The following is a 20,435-nucleotide window of genomic DNA, read 5'->3' as shown; positions in this document are numbered from 1 at the left end:
CGCCAGCAAGACGAAGGAGATGGTTATAGACTTCAGGAGGAAGCCACCCCCTACAGCACCAGTGAACATCCAGGGAAAGGACATTGAGACAGTGGTCTCCTACAAGTACCTGGGTGTTCACCTCAATAACAAGCTGGACTGGACTACAAACACAGACGTCCTGTATAAGAAGGGCCAGAGTCGACTCCACCTGCTGAGGAGACTGAGGTCCTTTGGTGTCTGCAGGACTCTGTTAAAGACCTTTTATGACTCAGTGGTAGTATCTGCCCTTTACTAAGCAGTGGCCTGCTGGGGGGGGTGGATGCACCGAAAGGGACAGGAGCAGGATCGACAAACTGGTGCGGAGGTCTAGCTCTGTGTTGGCATGTCCTCTGGAGTCTGTGATGGTGGTGGGTGAGAGGAGGATGTTAGCAAAGCTGACATCCATCATGAACAACCCCATCACCCTCTGCATGAGACCGTGGGTGAGCTGAGCAGCTCCTTCAGTCAGAGACTGAAACATCCTCGCTGCAGGAAGGAGCGCTTTCACAGCTCATTCATCCCAACAGCAGTTAGACTGTATAACACATCATGATGTCTTGAGTCACTTGGACACTTTACCTCCTCTGCCATCACTTTATCCACACAGTCCAGATACATTTTATTTATTACACACACCCATATAATGCATACCGTGTATGCTGTGTACCTTACTGGCTACAAATGTAAGGTACACAGCCCACCTCCTGAACCCCCCCCCCAACTTTACACTTGGCACAATGCAGTCAGACAGGTACCGTTGTCCTGGCAACCGGAAAACCCGGACTCATCCATCGGATTGCCAGACGGAGAAGCGTCATTTGTCACCCTGGACTCTAGTCCACTAGTGTCGTGCTTTACACCACTGCATCTGACGCTTTCCGTTGCTCTTGATGATGTAAGGCTTGGATGCAGCTGGAAACCTGTTCTAAGAATTGCTCTGCACGCTGTTCCTCATCTGATCTGAAGGCCACATGAAGTGTGGAGGTCTGTAGTGATTGACTCTGCAGAAAGTTAGCGACCTCTGTCTCAGAACCTGCTGAACCTGCTCTGTGATTGCACGTGGCCTACACCTTTGTGTGAGTGAATACTTTTGGCAATATAGTGTATCTCATCATAATGATCGTAGTTTATGTATATTTGTCTTTATGTTCCCGATCTTCTCCTTACCTGATGGGCCAATCTGAACAAAGCTTTGCACAAACATCCTCACCCTTTCAGCGATTATTAACATGTATATGTTTTTTAAAAATCCTAATTCTTGTGATTTTCATGTTCATTATCTGCCTGCAGATATGATGTCAGGTTCCACGTTACCATGGTTAGTGAATGAAACCATCCGATGTGCTGCAGTTAACTGGGCTTTCTTTTTTTTTCAGGTACTGCTTGTTCAGGGCTACCTTGCAAAATCTGGCTGGGGCTTTCCAAAGGGGAAGGTTAATGAGGATGAAGCACCATATGACTGTGCAGTTCGTGAAGTAAGTCACACAATTCTTTGACCATGTCATGTATCTTAAAATGCTTTTAGTTTGTATTGATGATGTTGGTTGCTTTCCAGGTGTTGGAGGAGACGGGCTTTGACATCAAAAATCGCATCTGCAAGGATGCGTACATAGAGCAGAAAATCACTGACCACCTGGTGCGGCTCTACATCATACCAGGAGTGTCTAAGGATACAAAGTTCAACCCCAAAACTAGAAAAGAGATCAGGGTAAAAATCTTTAATACATTTTTTATTACATTTGGGTCCAGATTTATTAATTGAAGTAGACCAAAGCCTCCCATCATTAAAACAACGAGGATAAAAATCATTGAAAATTTAGTGATTAAAAAAGGCATGAACATAGTTATTTTGTTGCTGGTTGTATTGCATATAATTATTTGTAAGAATTTACCTTCCAGAGTGCAATATTTGGGGACAAGAGCATTTAAATAAATCACTTCACTGTTCTATATTGTTTATGTAAGCAGCTTACTGCTGTTTGACCTAGCAACTCCCATGAAGGCTGGGTACTCTGAGCTATCGTTTGGTGCATAAGTGCAAACAACATTCAGGACACCTTCCACTCCATCCACTGGTGAAAACTTCGACATATAGGCAGCAAGCCGAGGGGATACAAGTATACCCACTCCTGCCTCTCATCAAGGGCAATTTCAAACTGGAACACAGTCCAGCCCCTCTCCAGGAGACTGGTTCCACAACCCAGGTGTTGAGGTGAGTCCAGCTGCATCTAGCTGGTATCTCTTGAGCTCACACAGTTACTTGAGCTCCTTCCCCACTGGAGAGGTGATGTTCCATGTCCCAAAGGCCAGCCTCAGTAGCTGGGGATCGGTCCGCCAGGGCCTCCGCCCTTGGCCGCTGCCCGACATGCCTTGCACCCGACCCCTATCCCAGCAGGGTAAACTGTTCCCCTGATCGATCTGTCATAAGGATCATTTTAATCACTCTTCATCTGGTCCTTCACCCAGTACCAGTTTGCCTTGCGAGACCCTACCAGTCCCCCACTGGGACACACACGCCCCTCCGCCAAGTGACAAACCACTCATGCATTCACCTTTATCAAGTCTGGCATTCCTGCTAATTTGCACTGCTTTTGATACAATGCATTGATCATTAATGTGCTGACAAATTAGAAAAACTTTCCATTCCAATTGGCTCACATTTCCATTAAAATCTTTTTGCATTTGTGGGATCTCACTAATTCACTCTACCTAGTAAATCTGGTCAGTGTACAGTGGCTGACAGAGATGTTTAAAATATAAACTTTTGCTTTCTTTTTTGCTTTTCTTATAGAACATTGAATGGTTTCCTATTGAGAAGCTGCCCTGTCACAGGAACGACATGACCCCAAAGTCGAAACTTGGACTTGCCCCAAACAGATTTTTCATGGCCATTCCATTTATAAGGTTTGTTTGTAGAAAACTTCATGTAATCATTTTATTATGCAATTATCCATTAATACCTTTCAAATAAAACAAGACACACATATTTGCTTTCTTTCTGATAGAAGATAATTATTTGCTCATCTTACCGTCTGTTTTATAGTGAGTTGAAATGTGTTGAGGCTAGCTTAGCATAAAGACTCAAACCAGCGGGAAGCAGCCAACTTCACTCTTTCCAAAGTTCAACAATAAACCTACCAGGGCTTTGATCAAGTGAAGAACTCTTCATCAACTGCAGACGAACAAGTGCACGGAGACAGAATGGGATCAAAAATAGCAGCTGCTCTGAAATTAGATTAGATTAGATTCAACTTTATTATCATTGTACACAAGTATACAACGGAAAGTACTAAAGAGACAGTTTGCTCTTCAAGCTCTGAAAACACAGCTGAAGATTCAAATGATAGACCCAACACTGAAATCGGCAAATTCTCATATATTCACACTAAAACCCTCAATCTGTAGTATCATTATGTACCTGTAAGTACCCTGTTTAGGTCACACCCTAACCTGCATAAGTTAGCCTTCTGTTTATAATTTGGTCAGATGAGTGCCGATCGGCTAACCAATTGTCCAGATGATCCAGAGACCTGTTACCTGTCAAAACTTCTGAGCTGTCTAAATAAAATGTTGCTTCTCGTTTGTGATTGCCTCATTTATATGTGAAAATGTAATTTAGCTTCTGTGTAGTGATATACAAGTATTGATGGCACACTTTCTGCTTTACTTGTATAGACCGCTGCGAGATTGGATTAGCCGGAGGAAAGGCGAATCAACAGACAGCGATGAAGACTTCACAAACACCAGCAACACTCGGTAAAACGAACCTTCATTCTCTAAGAAATCCCACATTCATAAAGCTGTTTGTGTTTTATTGGTTTAGCTGATGCAGAATTCTGAAAACTCCAGAGGGTTAAAAAACATTTTCTTTCACTTTTGTACATAATCACGTCTTCCAGCAATTTCACAATCCCACTTCCTCTCACACTGTTCTCCTGCTACAAGAGAAAACAACTTTTTTTACTCTCTTCTGTCTTGTAGATCAAAATCCCGTCACCTCACAGGTACTGATGCATTTCCAGGAGAGGGCTGGATAAAACACAAGCAGCAGAAGAGTCTGGGCCAGTTAAGCCAGTTTGACCTGTGCCAGGTTAGAAAAAGCCTACAGTCAGTCACTTTGTGACAGCAGCATATTACTTTGGCAAATAAGTAAAAATGAGGGAAAGACACTATCAGTAAGGATTCATTCAACCACTCTCCCGATAAGTAATGTAGTTCTCACCAAGTCCAGTGACAATGCTCAACACTAAGTAACAGGCGTTGGTTTGTTGTAGCTGTGTTAGTGCATGTGGAGGAACTGGCTTTTTCCATGATACACAGAGAGCAAGCACAAAAACGGAGGAATTTTGTGTTTGTTCAGTTGTTTCGTTGTTGTAATGGCAATTAATTAAATGGAGCCATGTTTGTAAGGAAAATGCATTTGTGGGTTGAGCAGCAGAGTTGAGTGTGTGGGTTGAGCAGCAGAGTTGAGTGTGTGGGTTGCGCAGCAGAGTTGAGTGTGTGGGTTGAGCAGCAGAGTTGAGTGTGTGGGTTGAGCAGCAGAGTTGAGTGTGTGGGCTGCTCCCATGAAAAACTTGCCAAATCTTCTCTGCCAAACAGCTGATTCTCCTACTGACTCTGGTTTGGTGTCATTTATTGGATTGGATGATTGAAGTCTGAAGAAACAAAACATATTGGCAATGTAACAGTTTATTAATGTAACAATAGGGGCCTGAGCAGCATGTGGAAGAACCACACACAGCCACAGCAGCCTGGTACCCTCCTGCTCATGCTGATCCACAGTGTTCGGTGGGGTTGAGGTCAGAACTGCAGCTAGGTCATTCCATCCTCTCCACTCCCACATTCTGATGGTAGTCTCTGATAAACCCACTCTGTGGAGGCGAGTGTTGTCATCTTGGAGGATAGAGTTCGGTTCCAGACTGTGGAGATATGGGATTGCCGCTGGCTGCAGAATCTCATCTTGATCTCCCTGCACTGAGATTTCCTCCAGTGAGAGCCCTCTCTCACACACACACACATGTGGATGGATGGATAAATAGATAGAAAGTTAAGCATGAGCGAAAAATGTGGATGCAAAATGCAGACTTGCAGACTGACTTCATTAACCTTTATGTAAAGCCAAAAGTCCAAATGGCAGATGAATACAGAAATCAAAAGGCCAACCTGTGAAAGGCTGCGAAACAGTATGACACGGCAAAGACCTCAGCCAAACTGAAGGGCTTAAATACACACATGAAGAAATCAAGGAGATCCGAAACACTAGGGCAACAAGATAATAATCATAAACAGTGAGAGAGGGAAAGCAAAACTAAATGCCATGCACACAAGAGACTAACAAACGAAAACGGGACTATAACAAAAACATGACAACACCAAGCAGACAGAGATTTGACCATGAAAAAACGGGAGAAAAGAAAAAACGGAAACTCGTGGAATTAAAAAGAGAGACAACAACTATACACAGAGCTAGACTGTAAAAGATGGCAAAACTAAGAAAACCAGAGAATAATGTCATGGAAAATAGAGTGAGACAAAAACTAAAAATGATAACAACAAAGAAACATATATATATATATATATATATATATATATATATATATATATATATATATATATATATATATATATATATATATATATATATATATATATATATATATATATATATATATATATATATATATATATATTTATTAGGGGTGGGACTCGATTAAAAAAATTTATCGAATTAATTAGAAGCTTTGTAATTAATTAATCGAAATTAATCACATTTTAATCACAATTCAATATTTAAGATGAGAAATATGAATTTAAGTTTGGTTGATGAATGAATCAATATACATAAGCTTAAACTTCACGAAGGGTGGAAGTGCTCCTGTGATAAGCAAACTCCTGAAATTAAAGTTAAGCATCATAACTGGATAGTTTTATTCAACATTAATGTCTCAATATAGTTAGAAATTAATCATTTGCTCAGCTGTATTCCTTGATGTTGAAATGTGTTATGCTTGTTTTAACAGATTTTTTTGAATTAAAGACTTAAAATTAAACCACAAAAAGGAGAAAAAGTTTCTCCGTTTAACCAGCTGTTTTTACACATGAGTGCTTCGCACTCATGGTTCAGCACCTGGACAGTTCCACTATAGTGGAACTGTCCAGGTGCTGAACTGGCCTGTCTACATTCCAGACCTTTTACCAACAAACCGTTCCCGTCCCAACCCTGAATCGGATAAGCAGACGAGAGGCAGAGCGGCAGAGAGAAGGACACTGAACAGTCTACTCTCGATATAATTATATTCGTCCCGCGATAATGTCATATGGTAATTATTAATGGCTCGCTGATAAATAGCGCTCCCACCATATACGTACTACAAATGCCATTGTGCACTGCGACAGCTGCTGCGCAGGTCAAGACCTGTGCACTAACACCATTTTTCCGTATTGCCACTGACACATTGATCAGTGGTCAGTGGATAAAAACATCACCTTTTTACAGTGGCATTTAAGCTAGCATGAGCCCCCCAAAACAGGGATTTTCAAAACAGGCGGGAGGCAAAGGACTTGTTCGGTGACATCGAAGGTAAAACTGTGTCTCTTTTCCCTGCCTGCGATATGCGGGGAAAAGAGCGGATTGGTGGGACGGATGCGGGAGAAGATGCAGAGGGAGGAAACGATGTGGCCCCTGAATTTGGACATTGTGCGTCGATATAATCTGTATGCCTGGAATTCGTGCACTGAGAAACGATCCACCATTTATATATATATATATATATATATATATATATATATATATATATATATATATATATATATATATATATATATATATATATATATATATATATATATATATATATATATATATATATTAGGGGTGGGACTTTAACGCGTTAATTTCGATTAATTAATTACAGGGAAATTAACGAATTAAAATTTTTAACGCATTTTAATCGCACTTTGCACCGTGGAACGTTTCTCAAGTGCACGAGTTCCCGGCATACAGATTATATCGACGCACAATGTCCAAATTCAGGGGCCACATCTTTTGAAGGACCCGGCTCACGTAGACTGGGTCCTTCGCAGCCCACGAAGCCCGCAAAGATTGGAAGTGAGCGGCTATCCTTCATATTAGCGTGGCCTGCCCTCACCTCTGCATAGCTCATGTCGCCTAGCAAACATGAGTGTGAAGCACAGCTGTGGAAAAGCAGCTGGTTAAACAAAGAACGAACTTTTGCTCCTTTTTGTGGTTTAATTTTAAGTCTTTATTCAAAATAAGCTGTTAAAACAAGCATAACAACATCAAGGAATACAGCTGAGCGAATGATTAATTTCCAACTATATTAAGTGAGACATTAATGTTGACTAAAACTATCCAGTTATGAAACATAACTTTAATTTCAGGAGTTTGCTTATCACAGGAGCACTTCCGCCCTTCGTTGGTCTGTGTAGTAGACTGGGGGGAAAATAAAATTTTGAAGTTTAAGCTTATGTATATTGATTGATTCATCAACCAAACTTAAATTAATATTTCTCATGTTAAATATTAAAATGTGATTAAAATGCGATTAATTCCAATTAATTTTTTTAATCGAGTCCCACCCCTAATATATATATATATATATATATATATATATAATATCGGTAAATAGACTGTAGTGCACGGGATTTATGAAGGGCTTATATATCAAATGAAAAAAAGACTTGTTTTGCAAATATATTTATGACTTTGCATTATTGTATCTACATCATATCCAATCCAGTCCTTTTTGGCTACTCTTAGCAATTAGTAAGCAGAATCACTCAAATTCTAACCAGAAACCAACAGGACCTTTCTCAAACTTGACCACACTTTGGGAATCACAGGTCTATGCTATAACATGCAGCTAGTGAATTTTAAACCCACAGTTTGTTTTCCAGTTGAAGAAGCAGTAACTGAGAAGCAAGCAGCTTTTATTTAAATGAAAAAACAAAAACTGTTGCCATGGTAACAGTGTTACCAGAGGTCTACATTTAAGTATACCTGGTGATGTCACAGTATTCTGGAATGTTACCACAATTCAAACCTCAATAGTGATGGCATCTGTGATGTCACACCAAGGCTTTTGATGTTGGGATCCTTGGATCTTAATTCCTTAGGTAGGGCTGAATCTTGAAAAGACAGCCACAAAATCAATTTTAAAGTGTAACCACAGAATTTGATTACAGAGTTAGTGTAGTATCTACTGGGCTTGCTTGATACACAAAGATGCCACTGTTACTTTTGGCTCATCATGTGATTCCCTGGGTTTGTAAAAAAGCTGGAGAGTTCATCAAATCAAACCTGGGACAATCTCAGTCACCGAATCCTACACAGGGTTTGGAGTCCCTGACTGAAATTCAGCAGAACGCAGCTGAACAACCCACCTCTGCGACTGAGAGGAATCCCTCTGAGTTATCACCGATAAAATATCATCCAACTCAAGCTGAGTTAGATGGTAATCCTTCTGAGCCCAGAGGCTTGGAACAGCTGAGAGAAACTCAGAACATGGCAGAACAGCCCACCTCAGTGACGACCAGAATCCAGACCCCTAAACAAGGACAAAGAGAGTATCAGAAACCAAATCAGTCAGTGTGGTGAGTCCAAACATCACAACACAGGATGGCAACAAGAAGCCAAGTGTCAGCAACCTGCATTAAAGGCCAAGAAGCAGTGGAAACCCCCGTGCCAGGGCAGAAACATGCAGGAAGGTCTACATCAGTGTCTGAGGCCCTCTACAAAGCCAACAGAGGCCAAGAGCACAACCCGGTCCCACCCAGAAAAGGAGCCCAAAGCACCACACGAGCTGAGGGACAGTGAACAGACCCAAGAACCCAGGAGGCACAGCAGCCAGGACAACCCGGTCCACAGGACGTGACCAGCCACTCCTCCAGAGAGACACGGACAGGTCCACCAGGCCAACATCCACCCCGTGTCACGTTTCGCTGGTGCAGGCAAGGCGGAGGACCCCAGTGCAGGACTCAGAGGCAAAGCTTATTTTAGCTTGGAACTTTAATTAATAAGTCTGGACAGGTGCCAGCAGTACATGTAACTAAACTTGAACATAAACATAAGCATAACTATGGACATAAGACAAGAACATAACATGAAACATAAAGCACGCAGCTGGGCAGTGAAGACAACACTAACCCTCGGACGACAAGGACACGACCAAGAACAAAGCAAACCCAGGGGCTTAAATACATACAGAAGGTACTGGTGGGTAACAAGAAACAGCTGGGGAACACAGGGCACAGGTGAACAGAATCTACCTAATAAACAAGGGAAGCAAAACTAGACAGGACACACAGGGAGTACTAAACTATCAAACTAAAAACAGGAAGTAAACAAAGACACCAATGCAGACTTAACAGACTGACAAAAGGAGTGAGAACATGACCAACTAAACCAGACCTGGGACAAAGGAGAGACACTAAGAAACACAGAACTAAACCAAAGGGAACCTAAATACAAGAGGGTCATGACTTACACACACACGGGAGTATAGGGAAAACAGAACATGAGAAACCAAAACAGAAAACAAAGAAACTAAGATTCAAATACTAAACTATAACCAAAACTAGAAATAGAACAGAACTTCACAATTAGAAACCAAAACACTGGGCCACCGGCCCAGGATCATGACAGTACCCCCCCCCTCAAGGGCCGGCTCCAGATGGCCCAAAACCCGAAAACAAAAAGCCACACCAGGGCGGGCGGCAGGGGACCAGGACGGAGGGCTCGAGACAAAAACAAAACAAAATCCCAAGGAGCAACAATGTCCAAAAAACAAACCAGGAACGAAACAGAAGGCGGCAGCACACGGCTGGAAAAAAGTCCAAACAAAAGAAAACACAAGTCTGGAGGCCGACCGCGTTCCCAGCGGCGGTGGAGAGGACGAAGGCGAGCAGGAGGCCGACCGCGCTCCCAGCAGCGAGGACGAGGACGAAGGCGAGCAGGGGGCCGACCGCGCTCCCAGCGGCGGCGACGAGGACGAGGACGAAGACGAGCAGGAGGCCGACCGCGCTCCCAGCGGCGGCGACGAGGACGAGGACGAAGACGAGCAGGAGGCCGACCGCGCTCCCAACGGCGGCGACGAGGACGAAGACGAGCAGGAGGCCGACCGCGCTCCCAGCGGCGGCGACGAGGACGAAGGTGAGCAGGCTCAAGGTACTCAAAAGGCACCAGACACTTGAAAGGCTCAGAAACACTAGAAGAGCCAGGGAACTTAAAGGAGCCAGGAAACTCGAAAGAGCCATGCTGCCGAACAGGAGGCCGACCGCGCTCCCAGCGGCGGCGACGAGACAGGACAGGAGGCCGGCCGCGATCCCAGCGGCGGCGACGAGACAGGACAGGAGGCTCGGACAGAGCGTGACTTTCCAGCACGGGTTCTGGCTGAGCAGCACACACAGGCTCTGGTGCAGGACCCTCTGGCTCAGGGCGCTCGGGCTGAGCGGAACCCTCCGGACGCTCGGACTGAGCGGGTCGCACGGGCTCTGGCGCAGGACCCTCAGGACTCTCCGGCGGCTCGGACTGAGCGAGACTCCCTGGCTGCATTGCAGGGCACGCAGCCATCTCCTCCGACGACTGGGGCTGCTTTGCAGATGGATCGGGTGAGTCTGATGGTGGTGGTGAAGACAGATGAAGTGCAGGTGCAGGCTGAGGCGGAGCAGAGGAGGGAACTAAGGGAGTGACCAAAGGGACCGAAGGGGAAGGAGCTGAGGTGATAGGAGGGAGTGAGGGGACTAAAGGAACCAAAACTGAAGGGACCGAAGCTAAGGGAAGTGGAGCTGAGGGCGCTAAAGGAACTGAAGCTGATGCTGAGGGAGCTGGGACCAAAGGGACTGGGACTGAGGCTGCAGGGGTAACCAAAACTAAAAGAGCTGACTGAGTGGGAGGCAGAGCTACAGGGGTTGACTGAGAGCTGGGGAGAGCGGAGGCTGGAGCTACAGCTGACTGGGATAGAGCGGAGGCTGGAGCTACAGCTGACTGGGATAGAGCGGAGGCTGGAGCTACAGCTGACTGGGATAGAGCGGAGGCTGGAGCTACAGCTGACTGGGATAGAGGGAGAGCCACAGAGGCTGACTGAGTCCCTGCTGCTGCAGCTAACGCTGAAAACTGATACAAAGGCTTGGACCTAGCTGCCCCCACCCGCGGAACAGGTACGGGTGCAGAGGTCAGCCCGTCCGTGGCTGCCCCCACCCGCGGACCAGGAACGGGTGCAGAGGTCAGCCCGTCCGTGGCTGCCCCCACCCGCGGAACAGGTACGGGTGCAGGGGAAGCTGGAGCTAGGGGGGCAGGGCGAGCAGAGGGAGCTGGAGCTAAGGGAGCAGGGCGAGCAGAGGGAGCTGGAGCTAAGGGAGCAGGGCGAGCAGAGGGAGCTGAAGCTAAGGGAGCAGGGCGAGCAGAGGGAGCTGAAGGCTCCGATGCAGGGTGAGCAGGGCGAGCAGAGGGAGCTGGAGCTAAGGGAGCAGGGCGAGCAGAGGGAGCTGAAGGCTCTGAGGCGGCTGATGCAGGAGCTGAAGGCTCGGATGCAAGGTGAGCGGAGGGAGCTGGGGCTAAAGGAGCAGCGGCTAAGGCAGCTGGAGCTAGGTGAGCGGAGGGAGCTGGAGCTAAGGGAGCTGGGGCTAAGGGGGCTAAGGGAGCTGAGTGAGCGGAGGGAGCTAAGGGAGCTGAGTGAGCAGAGTGAGCTAAGGGAGCTGAGTGAGCGGAGGGAACTAAGGGAGCTGAGTGAGCAGAGGGAGCTGAGTGAGCTGAGTGAGCGGAGGGAACTAAGGGAGCTGAGTGAGCAGAGGGAGCTGAGTGAGCTGAGTGAGCTGAGTGAGCGGAGGGAACTAAGGGAGCTGAGTGAGCAGAGGGAGCTGAGTGAGCTGAGTGAGCGGAGGGAACTAAGGGAGCTGAGTGAGCAGAGGGAGCTGAGTGAGCGGAGGGAGCTAAGGGAGCTGAGTGAGCGGAGGGAACTAAGTGAGCTGAGTGAGCAGAGGGAGCTAAGGGAGCTGAGTGAGCAGAGGGAGCTGAGTGAGCAGAGGGAGCTGAGTGAGCTGAGTGAGCAGAGGGAGCTGGAGCTAAGGGAGCAGGGCAAGCAGAGGGAGCTGGATCTAGGGGAGCGAAAGGGACCTGAACAGGGACTGAGGCTAAAGCAAAGGGAGCAGGAGCTGTGGGTGCTGAAGCTAATGGCTCTAGGCGCAGACGTGGGGCTGCTGCAGGCTGTTGGCGTGGAGGCTCTGAGACGGGCTGTTGTGGAGGCTGGCGGCGAGGGGCTGCTGCAGGCTGCTGTGGAGGCAGACGGCGAGGGACTGCAGCTGGCGGCTGTGAAGGCGTGATCCGCTCGATCCGCTCCGGTGGCGGTGAAAGCGTGGAGCAGGTAAGGTGATGGGTATCCGGAAGAAAGAGAGGTGATGCGGCAACAGCTTGAAGCAGGGAGGACAAATCCACCTCTTTAACAGCCCAGCTAGCAAGCGAATGTTCAGACGACGTTCACTGAACGTCCCCTGAAAGTCTAATGTTCAATGTTCAGCACATGACGTTCAGTGAACGTTCAGTGAACGTTCATTCATCATGGAAATTTTTTTGCTGTGCTTTTATTTCATCGGTTGTTATATCTTTTACATCTGCAGTGTTGTTAACAATATTTTTTCACCAAATTTCCATTTTTTCTCTTGGTGCACCCCTGACGTTCTCTGAACGTGAATGTTTGGAAATAATGTCTGTTTCTGTAAAATGTGGCTTATGTAAATGTTAGCATGTAATCTTCTTAAAATATTTAAGATATATGCAGAAATATATGCACAAATTTATAAAATAAAACAGGTATTACAATTACAAGTACATTAAAATACAACTAAAATACAACTGTACAACTTAAGGCCCTTTCACACGGATGCGTAAATTCCGTGCGAATGTTTCGTGCGTTAAAAATATTTTTCGGACTTGCCTGTTCTTAATGCAGCCACGGCAATGCAAAACATCACCAGTCTTTCACCTGTCCCTCAGCAACCAAATACCGTACGTTGCCATATAATTTTGTAATTGGCTGTTGTGCTCCATTTTTCCATCCAACAGGGAACAAGATCGTGTTTTTTTTTTTTGTGTGTGTGTTTGTTTTTGCTACCAAGAACTTCCTGCCCTTCTCCTGCACACAAACACGAGGATAATATACAGGAAAAGACATGGCATGATTTAAAAATTGGTACGTAGTTTGAAGTCTGCATTTCAACTATTAATTGAAATCAGCGAATCAGTGTCCTGCTGTTACGTCATCTGAAGTCGACGATATCATAAACTGATCCGTCGGCGCCTCTGTAGGGGTGAACTAAATATAAAACGCATCAATTCAGGTAATGCTTTTAAAAAAACACAAAACCATGATTAGTTTTAATTGTGTTTATTTAGCAATCTGTACTTTTCCCGTTTTCTTTCTGTACCTCACAGTTACCAGGTTTGAATTTCGCGCATAACAAACAACGCGATTACATAGGAAGTGACGTGGTATCAGTCGCCAACCGCCATCAGACACACAAGAACAAGATCGAACAACGCCATTCCGCCATTTCTTCGCACGACTACCAGTGAACGTCCAACAAGTCAAGTCAAGTCAAGTTTATTTATAAAGCACGTTTAAAAACAACAGCAGTTGACCAAAGTGCTGTACATTTAAGATAAATAAAATAACTTAAAACACAATGTAAAAGAGATAGTTAAAACAGGAAGCATAAAATTATAAAAACAAAAATAAAAATAAAAGAAAACAACATCAGTAATGTATCCAGTACTCATTTTGATTTAAAAGCCAAAGAATAAAAATGGGTTTCAAACGAGATTTAAAGATGTCAACTGTAGGGGAGGTCCTGATGTGAAGGGGCAGCTTGTTCCATAATTTCGGAGCAACGACTGCAAAAGCCCGATCACCTCTATGTTTTAATCTTGACCTCGGTACAGTTAAGAGCATTTGCTCAGCAGACCTCAGTGATCTGATGGGAGTGTGCAGGCTTATAAGATCAGAGAGGTAGGTAGGTGCTAACCCATGCAACGCCTTAAAAACAAATAATAAAACCTTAAAATCAATTCTAAAACTGACTGGTAACCAGTGTAAGGATGCAAGTATGGGGGATATATGGTCTCGTTTATGAGTGCCGGTTAGTAATCGTGCTGCTGCATTTTGAATCAGTTGCAGACGACGAAGTAGCGACAGACTGACACCTGAATAGAGACTGTTACAGTAATCGAGTCGAGATGAAATGAAAGCATGGATAGCTTTCTCAAAATCCGTGGAACAGAGAAATGGCTTCACCTTTGCAAGCAGACGAAGATGGAAGAAGCTAGATTTGATGACGGTATTAATGTGCTTGTCAAAACTAAGATTTGTGTCAAGGATCACCCCCAAGTTCCTTGCACAGGGTTTATTATATATCTTTAAGGGGCCAAGGTCATAGAGGTCAGGGGTACCAAACACAATGACCTCGGTTTTCTGCTCATTTAATTTAAGAAAGTTTTGAGCCATCCATGTTTTAACTTCCTCCAGACAGTCCAGTAAGGCCTTCAAAGGACTCACTGAGTTTTTTTTTCAGTGGCAGATAGATCTGCGAGTCATCTGCATAACAGTGGAAGGGGATGCAGTGTTTTTTAAAGACTGAACCCAAGGGGAGCATATAAATTGAAAAGAGGGCTGGGCCAAGAATGGACCCCTGGGGCACCCCACATGAGAGCAGGCTTTCAGAGGAAGAAATCTCTCCCAGCCTAACTGTAAAACTTCTGTTCGTTAAATAGGATTTGAACCATTTAAGTGCAGTCCCTTTAATACCAACAAAGTGCTCCAGTCGAGATAAAAGGATACCATGATCTATGGTATCAAAGGCAGCACTAAGGTCTAAGAGTACTAAAATGGCAGAGTCCCCCAAATCAGTAATAGTTAAAAGGTCATTTAAAACTTTTAAAAGTGCGGTTTCAGTACTGTGATATGCTTTAAACCCAGACTGGAATACTTCAATAACACCATTTTGGTCTAAGAAGGTCTGGAGCTGATGGAGGACAACTTTCTCCAAGACTTTTGAAAGAAATGGCAGTTTAGAAATTGGTCTGAAGTTGGATAAAATGGTTGGGTCAAGGTTTTGTTTTTTAAGAATAGGTTCTACCACAGCGTGTTTAAAATCAGCAGGGACACAACCAGAATTAAGACTGCTATTGATAATAGACAGCACACTCTTTCCCACTGTGTAAAAAACATCCTTTAGTAGGCGAGATGGAATAATATCTAAAGGACATCTTGTGGGTTTCAACTGGTTGACTACTTCATTCAGCAGTGAGAGAGACACGGGCTCAAAGTGGTCAAAGGTAGTAGCGGTTATTGTGTGAACAAATGGGTCGGTGACAGGAGGGATAATATGAGACCTAATATTAGCTATCCTATCAACAAAAAATCTTAGTAATTTTTCACACACAGCTTTAGACGCAACAAGAGGAGGAGCACCGGGAGGATTTAGAACAGAGTTAATAACAGTAAATAAAATGCGTGGTCTGTGACAGTTATTAGACACAATCTCAGAGAGATACTTTGTTTTTGCTGCTCTTACAGCTCTCTGATAGTTCAGTAAAGATTCTCTGAGCGCATCAAAAGACACTTGAAGTTTATCCTTTTTCCATTTACGTTCGGCTTTTCTACACATCTGTCTGAGTTCTCTGGTGCCACTGTTCAGCCAAGGCTCAGTTTTAAGTTTTGGTCTCCTGATTTTGAGAGGAGCAATGGTGTCAAGGATTTCTGAACAGGTGGAATAGAACAGAGAAAGTAAGTCGTCAGTGTTCAGCTGGCTGGGCCAATCAAGAAGTACTGCATTGTAGCTATTTTGATAGCAACGAATAAAGTGATCAGCAGTAACTGAATTAACCATACGAGATCGGTGTGTAGGCACATCAGGTTTGGCTGACTGACATGAAAGTGAAATCTCAAATATTACAGGCATGTGATCAGAAAAATTAACTTCACAAATTTCAATGTCACAGAGAGGCAGGCCACTAGACAGTACAAGATCCAGAGTATGTCCATGTTCGTGTGTCAGGCCTTTAACTAACTGCGCAAAATTAAAAGAGTCCAAGACATTTAAGAAATCATTAGTCATGGGCGCATTTAAGCAGCAGACATGAATATTAAAATCACCTAGGATTAAAACACTGTCATATTTCGGCATAATTCCTGCCAAAAATTCAGAGAAGTCCTGGATAAAATCCTTGTTGTATTTCGGTGGTCGGTAAACCAGTGCGCACAGTACAGGGGTGGACAGCTTGATTTCAAATAACTGCAGTTCGAAGCTGGAGTAAACATCAGTTGTTAGCTGCCGGCAGCTGAAGCTGCTTTTATAGACAGTAGCTAGCCCTCCGCCTCGGCCCGTTAACCGAGGAGAACTGAAATAGTGACAGCCTGGAGGGACAAGTTCAGAAAACGGGCTCAACTCACCCAAGCTTAGCCAAGTTTCCGTCACTAGGAGAAAATCCAAGCCTCGAGAGGTGAAGAAGTCATTCAGGATAAAAGTCTTATTGGCTAGAGACCTAGCATTAACCAGGGCAAGCCTGGCTAAAACAGAGTTGCTATCCGGCTGCGATGCACGACCCAGGGGGCGAAGATTCCGGTGATCCACTCCACCTCTACGGAGACGGGGTGAGGGATGCCGAGGAAGCTGGACAGTAGGTCGCGGAGCCACAGGTACAATCCACCGATAAGCGGGTTCCAGTGATCGCCAGGATATGGTCCACTTGGGGTCCGGGGCAAGACGGTTCAGAAAGTCGCGGGGGTTGACCATCGGGGAGTGTTTAAACTTTGCTGACACACCACCTCGTTTCCCTCGTTTCCTGTGGCGTTTCTTGTTTGCATGAAGACAAAGTGGGCTGCGGCGAAGGTACAGAGGTACAGTCTTCAGTACAGGTGGGATTTGAAACTCCTGACGTCCTGGAAGTAGTCGATATTGCTCTTCAACAATGACTTTGATAGTTAGAAGGAATTGGCGGTCATAAACCAAAAAAGTGGAGACATTACTGAAGAGAAACAAAGCGAAAATAAGCAAAACAGGTAACAGCTGACGGCAAGCCACACACACCGGCGCCATCTTGTTATTAATCTACATCAGATTTATTACGAGCTCCAGAAATATTCCTTTATTTCAGCGGATACCGACCAAAACTAAAGTGTTAGGTAAGTTTATTTATCACTGTTTGTGTTTTGATCAAAAACATAGTCATTAGGACGTAAAGTAAAATTTATTACGGTAAATACCATGCTTTGTTTGAAAACGATGGCCACCGCGGCTGAGCTGCGTTGTAAGTAGTACTCATACATTTATGTCCATATGGTTTACAACCTGAATTTTGACTTAATCATGCATGTAATTTGTGCATTGATGCTTAGTCAGGCTTAGAGACTTTTAAATTTTGTGCTTGAATCTTTATTTTAGACCACATTCCTGTTGTGTTATTTGATCTTTTCACGTGATATAATACTGGACCTTGGCTGAAGAAGCCAAGGTCCAATATTATCCAGATCACCAGCCTGATTCATTTACCAAATAAAGTGTTGTTACATGGTTGTTTGGAAAATATTTCAGCATTCCCTTTTGAGAATTTTCTGGGAAGGATTAAGCGCATGCTTAGGAAGCCAAACTCAGCCTTGTCACAAATCATAAGGAGACTATCAGAGAAGAGAAAAACATCTCCCATTCACCTGCCAGAGGTAAATGCAGCAACAGGGCAGCATTTTCATGGCCCATTACCTTTGGGTGGCAGAGCATATGAGCAGTACAGTGAACTGCACTTGGACTTTGGTTGTATTGCTTCCTCAGAGGGAGATAATTGTGTGCAGGTGAATGAAAAGGTTGGTTTGGTTCAGAACATCATTACATCTGATGATGAAAAGTTTGTGCTTGTTAAGTTCTTTGGTAAGTGTGGTGATTTCTTCACTTATGCTGTGCATTCCAGTACTCTGTCAATTTATCGAGTGTCCCACTTGAGACTAGAGATGGAACTAGTCAGAGCCAGTGACATCACTTGTAAATGTGCTCTTTTCCCTGAAGAAGGCAAACCCACATTTGTGGCAATGCCTCTGTTGCACTCACTATCACAGAACACTACAAATGATTAGAAACCTTTAGCTGTGCTGGACATTCAGGTCATCGTGTAGTATTAGATGGCTTTGATAAATATTAACTTCTGAAGTCCTTTGAGTACATGTATTAGACTATTGAGTAGGTAGATATGTACTAGATTTGAGTTTGTGCTACTGGCACATGGATTATAACTTAGGTGGTGGTGCCAAGCAGCCTTTATTTTGGTTAGTAGTAGTCTAAATGAAGAGTTGCCAATAGGCATGTTGAAACATGTTCACAAAGTAAAGTAAAAACCCTGATGCTCATGTTTACAGAATCAAGTGATGATGCCTGGGCAGGGCTGGGCTTTATTAGTGAATAAACCTGACCAGTACATGTAGCCACATGGTTTTAGGATATAGCAGTAATTGTTGGATCTGCCAGTGTTTAGTTTAAGTTTGTTTTGGTCTGTATTAGGAATGGCTTACTCTGTGGTGGAGTTCCAGCACAAACAAACCATCGATGGTGAGGAGCAACTTACAACAGAGGTTGACATTGTGGCTTCTTCGTGGATCCATGGCAAACCTCTCATGTCTGTAAATAAGTTGTAGTAATTTCTTATGGAATGTCTCTTTCTTACAGGCGAATTAACATTGATTTTGAGAGTGAGGACGAGGAAAGACAGTCGAGGAAAAACCTTCCTAAACCACCAGCTCCCCCTAAACCACCTGCGGTGCCCATCATCAGAAGTCACCAAGCGACATCATCTACCACCAGCAGCCACTTTCATAACACATCAAACACAGTTACCATCGCCACCCGCCACCCATCTGCACCTACTGGGCATATCATTCATCCATTCGCTACGCCCACCAACTCCATCCAAAGTGAAACGGGATCTGGAACGAGAACTCCTCTATCAGGTAAATGTGACAAACAAAATACACACAAGAAGTGAGGACACTTCTAGTGAGTGCACTATCATGTCATATAATACGTTATAAATATAAAGCATTTCTGTAAATGAATATCAAAACGGTAGGGCAATGGTGAATTAATTGTGTGCTTTTAAACAGAAACATGATTCCTTGTTGCCTAATTGAAACTAGGTAATAATTACTTACCAACTGATATTTTATGTTTCTCTGATCTTTTATCATTCTTTTCAGAATACAACTTTCAGCTTAAAGTTTTTAGGGCCATAGAGGAGGTCAAGGTTATAGCCCTGAACAATGCCAAGATGCTGCAAGCACATCTGACCCAACAGGCTGCTAATAATTCTGTGGAAGAGCTGGACCCATTGGATGAGCTCGCGATTCCAGCCTCCAGCTCAGAAGACTTAGAAGCTCTGAACCGGGCACTTGAGTCCGGAGCAGTCAGGAAAAAAGTGGTATGCGTAATTTATTCAATAAAACTGGATACTGTATGACAGTCAAAATGAGCCTTTACCTTCTGTGTAAACAGTGACTTTTAAATTTTTTGTATTTCACATTTTAGGTGCACCATCTGGCAGTCATTGGAGGAAGGGATCTGAGAGCTGCTGTGTATATTTTACCAAAAATCGTCACAAACCACCTTGCAGAACAATACAGCCTCTATGGACGGAAAGGCAAAAAGAATTTCTCTGCTCACAAGCACTTGGTGGCCGTGATATTTAGTAAGTACTAAAAGGTCATAATTTAGACTGAAGCTTTAGCCATTGTGCACTTTTCTCTATAGCCCATGAAAATCATATTGTCTTGCCTCCTGACACCAACCACGGTACTCCAATTCACACTTCCAATTCTTTTTTGTCTGTATATTTTTCAGGGGCTGTACGAAAGAACCAAGGGTCAGATACTCTGAGTGATACTGAGATCCAGGCTGTGTTGGGAGATTGGCTGAAACATGCGAAGTGTCGTAAAGACAAGTCAGCCAATCGAGGACAGGACTGATGAGGAGGACGAACCCTAAATCGGGACTATGCAGCTGCAACATTGCTAGTTTGACCTGTTTCTCTGTACTAACAAGTGTTCTACTGTGGAGTACAAGACGTGTTTTTGTTTAGTAGTGTTTAGTGGTGATCCAAAAGCATTGTTTATCATACTAGAAAATGTACATGTATATAGTAACAACAAAATTAAAGCATAATTGTTTATCAAATCATTGCATTGCCTTGGTTGTTATTAATGCTTTGATCTTATCTAGGCCTGCACTTCACACTAGTTTCAGGCAAGCACGTAGGGTCAAACATGGAAAACATTTGCAAGTATTTTGCAGTCTTGAATTATGCAGTTAAAATTTTTTAACATTGATTTTCTTTAAATGGAATCATAGATCATTACAAATTGAAC

At 44.1% G+C, this 20,435-nt stretch overlaps 1 protein-coding gene and 1 long non-coding RNA gene across 2 annotated transcripts; both read left to right on the top strand.

Moving 5' to 3' along the window:
- The first annotated feature begins 1,416 nt into the window (after positions 1-1,416).
- On the top strand, positions 1,417-4,067 carry LOC115776337 (uncharacterized). The gene is made up of 5 exons (XR_004019447.1): positions 1,417-1,496; positions 1,577-1,729; positions 2,813-2,925; positions 3,697-3,777; positions 4,003-4,067. It is a non-coding gene; the product is annotated as an uncharacterized LOC115776337 (long non-coding RNA).
- A 14,534-nt stretch (positions 4,068-18,601) lies between these two features.
- On the top strand, positions 18,602-20,224 carry LOC115776335 (uncharacterized). Its single transcript, XM_030723967.1, has 4 exons — positions 18,602-19,025; positions 19,272-19,492; positions 19,600-19,759; positions 19,912-20,224. The coding sequence occupies exons 1-4, from the start codon at positions 18,728-18,730 to the stop codon at positions 20,034-20,036; spliced, it is 804 nt and encodes a 267-aa protein (XP_030579827.1). The 5' UTR covers positions 18,602-18,727; the 3' UTR covers positions 20,037-20,224.
- Positions 20,225-20,435: the final 211 nt, after the last annotated feature.

The sequence above is a fragment of the Archocentrus centrarchus genome, unplaced genomic scaffold, assembly GCF_007364275.1.
Source record: "Archocentrus centrarchus isolate MPI-CPG fArcCen1 unplaced genomic scaffold, fArcCen1 scaffold_30_ctg1, whole genome shotgun sequence".
Lineage (NCBI taxonomy): Eukaryota > Metazoa > Chordata > Actinopteri > Cichliformes > Cichlidae > Archocentrus > Archocentrus centrarchus.
Note: the sequence above shows the minus strand (reverse complement) of the source record. Positions and strands in the feature narration are given on the sequence as shown.

What these genes read in the sequence shown, in the direction of transcription:
- LOC115776335 (XM_030723967.1), top strand. Translation starts at nt 18,728, where the DNA reads ATGTCTCTTTCTTACAGGCGAATTAACATTGATTTTGAGAGTGAGGAC. An exon ending in AACGAGAACTCCTCTATCAG is followed by an intron (nt 19,026 to 19,271) that starts GTAAATGTGACA and finishes CATTCTTTTCAG; the next exon opens with AATACAACTTTCAGCTTAAA. An exon ending in CTTGGTGGCCGTGATATTTA is followed by an intron (nt 19,760 to 19,911) that starts GTAAGTACTAAA and finishes TATATTTTTCAG; the next exon opens with GGGCTGTACGAAAGAACCAA.